Here is a 12539-nt window from a genome sequence, read left to right as displayed (position 1 = left end):
CTGTTTTTCACTTTCAGTACAGTATTCAATACATTACATGAGATACTCAACACTTTATTATAAAATAGGCTTTGTGTTACATGATTTTGCCCAACTGTAGGCTAATATAAGTGTTCTGAGCACATTTCGGGTAGGCTAGGCTAAGTATGATGTTTGTTAGATTAGGCATATTAAATGCATTTTCAAATTACGATGGGTTTATCAGGTGTAACCTTATAAATTGAGGAAGATCTATAGTAGCTAAAGTTTTGGAAGGTCTTAAAAGAAAGTCTGAAGATGTTATGTGTTTCATTTGGAACTGAGAGCCACATCTGGGGACCTGAAGAAAATGAGGTTTGTTAAAAGCCTATAACAATATTGATAGAAATGACAGCCTGAATTAGAATCTAGATAGAGAAAGAAAAGAATGAATTAGACATGCTTGACAATTTAAACAATACATGATTGCAAATAAAATTGAGTCTTTTTTTTATGGGAGTAGTGATTCCATCAATAAAAATATGGCTGGTTTTTATTGTACAGGAAGCTGATAAATTAGAATTTTATATAAAGCAGAAACTAACACACCATTGTAAAGCAATTATACTCCAATAAAGATGTTTAAAAAGAAAAAGAATTTTAGGTGTCTGTAGGACATTGCTTTTTGAACATCTTGAGCTAAGTTGAATAGGAATAAGATGCGTAAAAGCTTTATGATTATTATTTGCCTAATAGTTTCTATACTAGCAATACATTTTTCTTACCACTTGAAAAGTCATGTTATAGCCCATCCCATTTATAAAGTGCTCCAGTACACACACTAGCCTATTTTCTTTCTTACTGTCACTAGATTTTTATTACCTGTAAAAACATTTTGCTAACGTAGTGTTTTTTGGTATTTCATATCTATTCCTTGTCTCCACAGCTGAAGTGAAAATTCTCAGGTTGAGGATTCTGTTGTATTCTCTGTGCCTTCCTTACTACAGCTAGCATGAGACAGGACAAGTAGAAGGGTTTAATGCATAAGTTGAAGAGCATAATAAACAGTTTAGAATAGGTCTGATTTAAATCTATTATAATTGTTTCTGCTTTGTAAAGTTTAAAGTTTATTTTATTAACAAAACATTTATTCATACACTATTTCATGTTAACTCTTAAGAAAACAATTTGAAATATGAACATTGATAATGAGTCTTAAAGAAAATGTTTTATAACTTAAGTTTAATATGGTCTTTATGGTTAATTTTTTAAAAATATATGTCTTCCTGAAATTTACACTGTAGTTTTTAAAAAAACTATGTAAAAGTTTTCATTATAATTAAATATTTTAATTATATATATTATATTACATTTTAAAATAAAAATCTATATTGTTTTTCAGATATATCATTGTGGTGGAGCATGATCTAAGTGTATTAGACTATCTCTCTGACTTCATCTGCTGTTTATATGGCGTACCAAGTGCTTATGGTGTTGTCACTATGCCTTTTAGTGTAAGAGAAGGTAACTTGAAAAACTTTTCACAATGCTGTATTCTCTAATGCTTAGAAATGCTTAGAAAATGTATTGCTGTTGATACTAAGTAGTTAAGTGTTGCTGTTATATTACTTATCCAAAACTCTGGCCTTAAGGAATTTAATCTCACAATAGAATATACATATATATGGTTATATACATCAGTTGTTAAACATAACCTATGTCTTTTTGTAGAAGTTTTTGTTGTGGGTAAAAATGCTCTATCAATTTCACTATTTATTTGCTACATTAAAAGTTTCTTTTATATTTTGGCCTCTGCAGCATCACTGTACTGCTTGTCATGTTCAGCTTTATCTTGACGGGCCAGTACCAGTAGGAAAACTCTTAAAATTGATTTAGGGCTCATCTTGTTTTCATGTTTCAAATTTATCTGTAATCTGTATCCTAAGTTTGTGAAACTAAGACTATACAAAAGTCTAATAAGATAGTTAAGTATATTATAGTCTAGTAAGTGACTAAAATTCTAATAAAATAGCTTAGTAAGTGTATTTTCACTTATTCCTTCTGCTTTCAGGAAAGAGGGACTCTCTGGTCTCTTTTCCATGTCTCTTCCCTAAGCAAGTTAGGCAAAAGTAAAAACTAGCCTACCACTATGTGGCTCTTGAAACAGAATCAGTGCACTCTACCTCATACACCTTCCTTTTAATTTCTTTCTTTTTTTTTTTTTTTTTTGGCGGTATGTGGGCCTCTCACCGTTGTGGCCTCTCCCATTGCGGAGCACAGGCTCCGGACACGCAGGCCCAATGGCCATGGCTCATGGGCCCAGCCGCTCCGCGGCATGTGGGATACTCCCGGACCAGGGCACGAACCCGCGTCCCCTGCATCGGCAGGCGGACTCCCAACCACTGCGCCACCAGGGAAGCCCTTAATTTCTTTCTTAATTGCTTCCTCATTTCTATTTTTACTTTTTTACATTTCTTCTCTCCAGCTATGCCTTAAGCTGGCAATCTAGAACACCTAAAAGGACTACTTAGTCCATATCTTGAAAAAATAACCATATTCTACAAGAATAAGTATTCATGTAGCCTTACAGCTCCCTAGGTTGAACAGGCTCTTTTTTTTTTTTTTTTTTTTTTAAAAAAGCTGTCTCTTCAAAGAGATTGCTTTTGAGTTACCTAAGGAACTTTTGGAGAAAGAAATTATATTGCATCATACTCTGCATAAAAAGGCGGTGGTGGGGCTTCCCTGGTGGCGCAGTGGTTGAGAGTCCGCCTGCCGATGCAGGGGACACGGGTTCGTGCCCCGGTCCTGGAAGATCCCACATGCCGCGGAGCGGCTGGGCCCGTGAGCCATGGCCGCTGAGCCTGCGCGTCCGGAGCCTGTTGCTCCGCAATAGGAGAGGCCGCAACAGTGAGAGGCCCGCATACTGCAAAAAAAAAAAAAAAAGGCGGTGGTATCTTTTTTAATTTATAAAAAGTGTATAAATAGTTTAAGATGTGGGGAAGGAATTGCTCTCACGTCCCTATCTATACATTTGAGATAGGTAGGTATTTTAAGGGAAAATTTGTGAGATTTCCCAGTTTTCTTTCCAGTAGTCTTAAGAGATGATATCAGAAGTAATTAATGTTTTATTCTCCTCAGTTAGCAAGTATTTATTGAATGCCTACTCTGCCTAAAGTAGTTCTAGAATCGCATTGATGATAATGACATGGGTACCTGGCAGTCACTTTTCATAATTCCATTTATAGATGCCATGTCTAAAGCCTATGCCAAGAAGTAGTTCCTGGTGAGATTTTTAATGTACCCTATCTGTTAAAACAATTCAAGTAACAAACTGCACTTAATCTTTCTGCTTTCCTTTAATATACTGAAATTAACAAATTATATGTAAAAGCTCTTTATAAACTGTAAAGGAATTTTTGCTTGAACTCATTTTTAAATTGGCAAGAGAGACATTGCAGTATTAATGTATAAAGCTGACTTGTTAGTGTTTTTTCCACAGTCACTTCTCTGAGCTTTCATTTTCTTACCTGGTGAATTAGGCACGTGGACTAAATGGCCACTAAGTTTCCTTCAAGTTTATATTTTTATTTAATTTTTGGTTTTAATCTTTATAACCCCACATTTGTAATTTTTAAATAGTTTAAGATATAAAAATGCTAATTTGGGCAGAATAAACATCTACTTATTCTGTCAATAAATATTTGTTGAACACCTGTGTTCTAGGCTGAAAAGGCCTAGATGTGGTTCTTAATTGCAGATGACATGAATAATATCCTTAGACTTTCTTTCAAGACCTTCTGAAACTTCACCTACTGTCCTTCTCTTATAAATAGTAAACACTTTAAAAACAGATCTTTTCACTGTTTCCCAAATAATCCACTTTTCCATTTCTGTGCACCTGCCATTGTGGTTCTTAACAACTTCAGTATGGAGGAATTTTCATGCACAGTATGTTAGTTTACTTTCAGTTATTAAAATCTGTTTAGATAATGGTGTTTTTGTACAGTGAAGCCAAAAAAAAGGTTAACGAAATTAGTTTGTTATTATAAATTTCTTTCAAACCTGCGAAGTTAATCTGAAAACAAATGCAGTAAATCATAACTTGAACGTATGGTTATGTCTCCCATGAAAATGAATATTCATAACTTAAATCATCTTTAAAAAATTATTGCTCAAACTATTTTAGTTTATTTTATGTCAATCTGAAAATATTCCATTTTACCTACTTGTCATTTTGTAGAGAAAAATTACAATTTTTTATTTTAAAATACAGAAGAAATGGCATCATAGGCTTTCACATGAAATCTGATGGAAAAAATCTTATAAAAATCAACATAATAATGAAAAGTTATGCTTTGTGTATATAGGCATACATGAATTACTTAAACTTGGCATTAGGTACATGAAACACTGTTGTCACACTGCATGCTATAAATCCACAGAAATTTAAATCTATGCATAGATTGCTCACAAGAGAGCCTAGCCTTGTGAGCATAGATTGCTCACAAGAGAGGCTTTTATATGATCATTTATTTTTGTGGGAAAAGTTTAGGGTTTAAGTGATCTTTACTAATTTATTTCAATGACTTTCCAACAGGCATAAACATTTTTTTGGATGGCTACGTTCCAACAGAAAACTTGAGATTCAGAGATGCATCACTTGTTTTTAAAGTAGCTGAGACAGCAAATGAAGAAGAAGTTAAAAAGATGTGTATGTATAAATATCCTGGAATGAAGAAAAAGATGGGAGAGTTTGAGCTAGCAATTGTAGCTGGAGAGTTTACAGATTCTGAAATCATGGTGATGTTGGGTGAAAATGGTAAGTTTTCCTTATTTTGTGATATTCGGAAGTTTGTTCTGTTTATCCAGTAACTAACTGTTAATTACTCCGTGAAAAACTTTGACTCAGTTATAGGTCTGGGAGCTGGATTGAATTCCTACATTTCTCAGTGTAGTTCACATTTTGTGACAACATATGATTTAATCTGTCATTTAATCGAGTTCATATTTCTTTTGTTTTCATAACCTTCAGTGAGAATAAGATTTTTTCTAAGCTGGTTTTTCTATGTATAAATTGATATGAATAGCACTTATTCATCTTAGAAACTGACTAGGAAGGAAAGGATAAATTGGTAGTTCTGAAGCAGTCTAGTTTAAAATGTTTTCCTTGCATTCCTCCACTTGGAACCTTTCTTAATTTAAATTTAGGCTAATCTAACTTTGTAAATAGTTGTATTACCAACACTTTTTAGTAATAGATTATCGTCATAAATATAGTTATGAGATGAATTTGAGTGCCAAATATCTGGTATTGCTTTCATGATTTTTAGAAAAAGATTTGAATTGTGTACTTACAGCTTACAAAACTGTAGAAGAAAAAAATTTTATGAAGATTGTTGCAATGTATCAGTTTTTAGTTAACAGGAATTTTGAGCTTGGTTGCAATTAAATATTTCATGTAACTGGCCTTTATGATGATGGTATCAACCATAACAATTATTGTCCTGTCTTAACAATAAATTGTGTGCATTGATATTTTAGCTAAATAAGTCTTTCAAGAACTAACCCAAGACTTTATAGACCACCGTTTGTTAAAATGGCCATCATAAACTTTAAATAGGCTATATTCCTCCTAATTAGTTTAGAATGATACTTGAGAGATGAATCATGAAAGTTCAAGTATTTTTCTATATAACCTTCAGAATTCAGTAGTGTCAGTGTATTTGTTCAAAACTAATTTCTCAGTTAAAACCCGGTAGTACATTAGTGATTTACTGTAAATGTGAAGCATCTTTCAAGTCAATTTTTTGTTTGTTGTGTTGCCAGGTACTGGTAAAACGACGTTTATCAGAATGCTTGCTGGGAGACTTAAACCTGATGAAGGAGGTACTGTTGTAATATTGAGTCTTTTTACTCTGTTCCACATAGTAAACTTTAAAGATCTGGGCCGTTTTCAGTGTCTTATTTATTTGTATTACTTTGCAGGGGAAGTACCAGTTTTAAATGTCAGTTATAAGCCACAGAAAATCAGTCCCAAATCAACCGTGAGTTATTCTGTTAACTTTGTTATTGGAGAAGAGTTTATATGTATATATACCTAGAGCATTAGTCTTATACTATATCAAAAATTTTCTCCAAATGAGTTTCTGTACAGGTGTAATAAGGTGGCTAAGGAAGATCTTAGGACTATACAGTTCTTTATTCATTTCCACTACTAGGAAGCTCTTTTAAAGTCTGTTTGGCATCTTTTTCCAAAATAAATCTTCAAAAACTTAATGTGTTTTGGTGCTGCAAATGACATCAAGAAAGTGAAAAGTTACCCACAGGACTGGAGAAATTATTTGCAAATCATATATTTAATAAGATACTCGTATCCAGAATATATAAAGAACTCTTACAGCTCAATTTTTAAATGGGCAAAGGATTTGAATAGACATTTTTCCAAAGAAAATATACAGATAGCCAATAAACACATGAAAAGATGCACAGCATCCTTAGTCATTAGGGAAATGCAAATCAAAACCACATTGAGAGACCACATAACATCCATTAGAATGACTTAAAGCAGAAAGACAATAACAAGTATTGCTGAGGATGCAGAGAAATTAGAACCTTGTACGTTGCTGGTGGGAATGAAAAATGGTAGAGCCACTGTTATTCTGCCATAAAAAGAAATAAAACACATACATGTTACAATATGGATGAGCCTTAAAACATGAAATTAAGCTCCTTTGATTTCTGCAGGTGTTGTAATGAACTTATTAACTACAGTATCTGTGCTCAGTACTCACTCATGTTGGGAATATTTGAGATGGCGTGGCTTACAATGAAAATTTTATCATTGATGCTTTCTATAAGCTTAGCTTTTAAGTTCTCAAACTCAGCCCTCTTCTCAAATAACCAGTTAAAAGACATCTTAAATTCATCCCTGTCATATTATCATGCATTTTGTGTTAGCTGACAGATTGCCTAAGATTACTTGATACCCATATTGACCTTTAGAAGTATTCCTAGTCTCTAATGATTTCTTCCCTGAAACATTTATCATTTACTACTTTCAAATTTTAAGATTTTGGTTTTTTTTTAACTTGGACATGGTGGGTTTTTAATTTTTAAAGTCTCAAAACATGTCATAGCTGATGGATAAGCATCAAAATACTATCGATATCTGCTGGTGGCAAATTGATACACTTTTGCTGTGTAGCTTAACTTTCTCAAGATTCATAATTAGAGTAGTTCTATACTGAAATAAAATTTCAATACTTTTCCATTAAATACTATACTTTTCCATTAAATAATTCCATTTTTCCATTAAATAAGGGAAGTGTTCGCCAGCTACTACATGAAAAGATCAGAGATGCTTACACTCATCCACAATTTGTAACTGATGTAATGAAGCCTCTGCAAATTGAAAACATCATCGATCAAGAGGTACTCTAGAATAATTTTTGTTGTTTTATCATTTTATTATTTTAAACTTTGGATGTCTCTACATGGTTTACTGAACTTCTTTTGGAAATAGGTGCAAACATTATCTGGTGGTGAACTGCAGCGAGTAGCTTTAGCTCTTTGTTTGGGCAAACCTGCTGATGTCTATTTAATTGATGAACCATCTGCATATTTGGATTCTGAGCAAAGATTGATGGCTGCTCGAGTTGTCAAACGGTAATGTCCCACTCATAAAGAGTATTACCTGTGATCGTGTGTAGTGGCAGACAAAAATGCTTAATATAGTGTTTGAATATGATGATATAAAGCTTTTCAAAATCATGTGTTTTAGTTTCATACTCCATGCTAAGAAGACAGCCTTTGTTGTGGAACATGACTTCATCATGGCCACCTATCTAGCAGATCGAGTCATTGTTTTTGATGGTGTTCCATCTAAGAACACACTTGCAAACAGGTAAAACTATTTTCTAGACTAAGTTCCAATACTTAGAAACTTACTTTATTTAGTTATTTATTTCAAGTTGGCTGGCTCTTTTTTTAATCTTTGTTGGAGTATAATTGCTTTACAATGTTGTGTTAGTTTCTGTTGTACAACAGTTTGTTGTACAACAAACTGAATCAGCTATAAGTATACATATATCCCCTCCCTCTTGAGCCTCCCCCCCGTCCTCCCTATCGCACCCCTCTAGGTCATCTCAAAGCATCGAACTGATCTCCCTGTGCTATGCAGCAGCTTCCCACTGGCCATCCATTTTACATTTGGTAGTGTATATATGTCAGTGCTACTCTCTCACTTCGTCCCAGCTTCCTTTTCCCCCCACTATGTCCTCAAGTCCATTCTCTACGTCTGTGTCTTTATTCCTGTCCTGCCACTAGGTTCATCATTAACGTTTTTTTAGATTCCATATATGTGCATTAGCATACGGTATGTGTTTTTCTCTTTGTGACTTCACTGTATGACAGACTCTAGGTCCATCCACCTCATTACAAATAACTCAGTTTTGTTCCTTTTTATGGCTGAGTAATATTCCATGATATATATGTGCCACACCTTCTTTATCCATTCATCTGTCTGTGGACATTTAGATTGCTTCCATATCCTGGCAGTTGTACCACAGTGTTCATTGCAGGAATATTTACATGAATCTTTTTGAATTATGGTTTTCTCAGGGTATATGCCCAGTAGTGGGATTGCTGGGTCATATGGTGGTACTATTTTTAGGTTTTTAAGGAACATCTATACTGTTCTCTGTAGTGGCTGCATCAATTTACAATCCCACCAACCGTGCAAGAGGATTCCCTTTTCTCCACACCCTCTCCAGAATTTATTGTTTGTAGATTTTTTGATGATAGCCATTCTGACTGGTGTGAGGTGATCCCTCATTGTGGTTTTTATTTGCATTTCTCTGATAATTAGTGATGTTAAGCATCTTTTCATGTGTTTGTTGACAATCTGTATATCTTCTTTGGAGAAATGTCTATTTAGGTCTTCTGCCCATTTTTGGATTGGGTTGGTTGTTTTTCTGATAGTGAGCTACATGAGCTGCTTGTATATTTTGGAGATTAATCCTTGTCAGTTGCTTCGTTTGCAAATATTTTCTCCCATTCTGAGGGTTGTCTTTTTGTCTTGTTTATGGTTTCCTTTGCTGTGCAAGAGCTTTTAAGTTTCATTAGGTCCCATTTGTTTACTTTTGTTTTTATATCCATTTCTCTAGGAGGTGGGTCAAAAAGGACCTTGCTGTGATTTATGTCATGGAGTGTTCTTCGTATGCTTTCCTCTAAGTTTTATAGTGTCTGGCCTTACATTTAGGTCTTTAATCCGTTTTGAGTTTCTTTCTGTGTATGGTGTTAGGAAGTGTTCTAATTTCATTCTTTTACATGCAGCTGTCCAGTTTTCCCAGCTCCACTTATTGAAGAGGCTGCTTTTCTCCATCATATATTCTTGCCTCCTTTGTCAAAGATAAGGTGACCATATGTGCGTGGGTTTATCTCTGGGCTTTCTATCCTGTACCATTGATCTATATTTCTGTTTTTGTGCCAGTACCATAGTGTCTTGATTACTGTAGCTTTGTAGTATATATAGTCTGAAGTCAGGGAGCCTGATTCCTCCAGCTCCGTTTTTCTTTCTTGATTGCTTTGGCTACTCGGGGTCTTCTGTGTTTCCATCCAAATTGTGAAATTTTTTGTTCTAGTTCTGTGGAAAATGCCATTGGTAATTTGATTGGGATTGCATTGAATCTGTAGATTGCTTTGGGTAGTAGAGTCATTTTCACAATGTTGATTCTTCCAATCCAAGAACATGGTATATCTCTCCATCTGTTTTGTATCTTTGATTGCTTTCATCAGTGTCTTGTACTTTTCTGCATACAGGTCTTTTGCCTGCTTAGGTAGGTTTATTCCTAGGTATTCTTTTTGTTGCGATGGTAAGTGGGAGTCTTTGCTTAATTTCTCTTTCTGATTTTTCATTGTTAGTGTACAGGGATGCAAGCGATTTCTGTGCATTAATTTTCTATCCTGCTGCTTTACCAAATTCATTGATTAGCTCTAGTAGTTTTCTGGTGGCATCTTTAAGATTTTCTATGTATAGTGTCACGTTACCTGCAAACAGTGACAGTTTTACTTCTTTTCCAATTTGGATTCCTTTTATTTCTTTTTCTTCTCTGATTGCTGTGGCTAAAATATCCAAAACTATGTTATGTTGAATAATAGTCGTGAGAGTGGGCACCCTTGTCTTGTTCCTGATCTTAGTGGAAATGGTTTCAGTTTTTTGCCATAGAGAATGATGTTTGCTGTGGGTTTGTCATATATGGCTTTTATTATGTTGAGGTAGGTTCCCTCTGTGCCCACTTTCTGGAGAGTTTTTATCATAAATGGGTATTGAATTTTGTCAGAAGCTTTTTCTGCATCTATTGAGATGATCATATGGTTTTTATCCTTCAGTTTGTTAAGATGGTGTTTCACATTGATTGATTTGTATATATTGAAGAATCCTTGCATTCCTGAGATAAACCCCACTTGATCATGGTGTATGATCCTTTAGTGTGCTGTTGTATTCTGTTTGCTAGTATTTTGTTGAGGATTTTTGCATCTATGCTCATAAGTGATATTGGCCTGTAATTTTCTTCTTTTGTGACATCTTTGTCTGGTTTTGGTATCAGGGTGATGGTGACCTCATACAGTGAGTTTGAGAGTGTTGCCCCCTCTGCTATATTTTGAAAGAGTTTGAGAAGGATAGGTGTTAGCTCTTCTCTTAAGTGTTTGATAGAATTTGCCTGTGAAGCCATCTGGCCTTGGGCTTTTGTTTGTTGGAGGATTTTTTGTTGTTGTTGTTGTGGTACGCGGGCATCTCACTGTTGTGACCTCTCCCGTTGCGGAGCACAGGCGCGCCATGTGGGATCTTCCTGGACCAGGGCACAAACCTGTTTCCCCTGCATCAGCAGGTGGACTCTCAGCCACTGTGCCGCCAGGGAACCCCGCTGTTGGAGAATTTTTAATCACAGTTTCACTATCAGTACTTGTGATTGATCTGTTCATGTATTCTGTTTCTTCCTGGTTCAGTCTTAGAAGGTTGTACTTTTCTAAGAATTTGTCCATTTCTTCCAGGTTGTCCATTTTATTGGCATATAGTTGCTTGTAGTAGTGTCTCATGATCCTTTGTATTTCTGTGGTGTCAGTTGTTACTTCTCCTTTTTCACTTCTAATACTGTTGACTTGAGTCTGCTCCCTTTTTTTCCTGATGAGTCTGGCTAATGGTTTATCAGTTTATCTTCTCAACGAACCAGCTTTTAGTTTTATTGCTCTTTGCTGTTGTTTCCTTCATTTCTTTTTCATTAATTTCTGATCTGATCTTAATGATTTCTTTACTTCTGCTAATTTTGGGTTTTTTTGTTCTTCTTTCTCTAATTGCTTTAGGTGTAAGGGTAGGTTGTTTATTTGATATTTTTCTTGTTTCTTGAGGTAGGATTGTATTGTTATAAACTTCCCTCTTAGAACTGCTTTTGCTCCATCCCATAGGTTTTGGGTCATCGTGCTTTCATTGTCATTTGTTTCTAGCTATTTTTTGATTTCCTCTTTGATTTCTTCAGTGATCTCTTGGTTGTTTACTAGCATATTGTTTAGCCTCCATGTGTTTGTATTTTTTACAGTTTTTTTCCCCTGTAATTGATATCTAGTCTCCTAGCATTGTGGTCAGAAAAGATGCTTCATACGATTTCAGTTTTCTTAAATTTACCAAGGCTTGATTTGTGACCCAAGGTGTGGTCTATCCTGCAGAACATTCCGTGTGCACTTGAGAAGAAAGCGTATTCCTTTGTTTTTGGATGGAATGACCTATAAATTTGAATTATGTTCATCTGGTCTAATGTGTTGTTTAAAGCTCATGTTTCCTTATTTATTTTGTTTGGATGATCTGTCCGTTGGTATAAGTGGGGTGTTAAAGTCCCTTACTATTATTGTGTTACTGTCGATTTCTCCTTGCATGGTTGTTAGCATTTGCCTTATGTATTGAGGTGTTCCTACGTTGGATGCATAAACATTTATAACTGTTATATCTAGGATTGATCCTTTGATCACTATGTGGTGTCCCTCCCTATCTGTTGTAACAGTCTTTATTTATTTTCTTATTTTTTATTTTTATTTTTTTTTGCTGTACGCGGGCCTGTCACTGTTGTGGCCTCTCCCGTGGTGGAGCACAGGCTCTGGACGCGCAGGCTCAGCGGCCATGGCTCACGGGCCCAGCTGCTCCATGGCATGTGGGATCTTCCTGGACCGGGGCATGAACCCATGTCCCCTGCATCAGCAGGTGGACTCTCAACCACTGCGCCACCAGGGAAGCCCCAACAGTCTTTATTTTAATGTCTATTTTAACTGATACGAGTATTGCTACTCCAGCTTTCTTTTGATTTACATTTGTATGTAATATCTTTTTCCATCCCTTCACTTTCAGTCAGTATGTGTCCCTAGGTCTGAAGTGGGTCTCTTGTAGACAGCATATATGGGTCTTGTTTTGTATCCATTCAGCCAGGCTGTGTCATTTGGTTGGGGCATTTAATCCATTTACATTCAAGGTTATTATCGATATGTATGTTCCTATTACCATTTTCTTAATTGTTCGGGCTTTTTTTTTTGTGGGT

At 35.3% G+C, this 12539-nt stretch overlaps 1 protein-coding gene across 1 annotated transcript in view; it reads left to right on the top strand.

Moving 5' to 3' along the window:
- The window catches only part of ABCE1 (ATP binding cassette subfamily E member 1), a 35687-nt gene that overhangs the window by 15930 nt on the left and 7218 nt on the right, over positions 1-12539 (top strand). The window contains exons 10-16 of the mRNA XM_032632700.1: positions 1361-1482; positions 4556-4777; positions 5785-5844; positions 5944-6002; positions 7279-7389; positions 7481-7623; positions 7739-7861. Coding sequence (XP_032488591.1) covers positions 1361-1482; positions 4556-4777; positions 5785-5844; positions 5944-6002; positions 7279-7389; positions 7481-7623; positions 7739-7861 — 840 coding nt within the window. The remainder of the gene's footprint in view (positions 1-1360; positions 1483-4555; positions 4778-5784; positions 5845-5943; positions 6003-7278; positions 7390-7480; positions 7624-7738; positions 7862-12539) is intronic.

This window comes from Phocoena sinus, chromosome 5, assembly GCF_008692025.1.
Source record: "Phocoena sinus isolate mPhoSin1 chromosome 5, mPhoSin1.pri, whole genome shotgun sequence".
In the NCBI taxonomy this organism is placed as follows: Eukaryota; Metazoa; Chordata; class Mammalia; order Artiodactyla; family Phocoenidae; genus Phocoena; species Phocoena sinus.
Note: the sequence above shows the minus strand (reverse complement) of the source record. Positions and strands in the feature narration are given on the sequence as shown.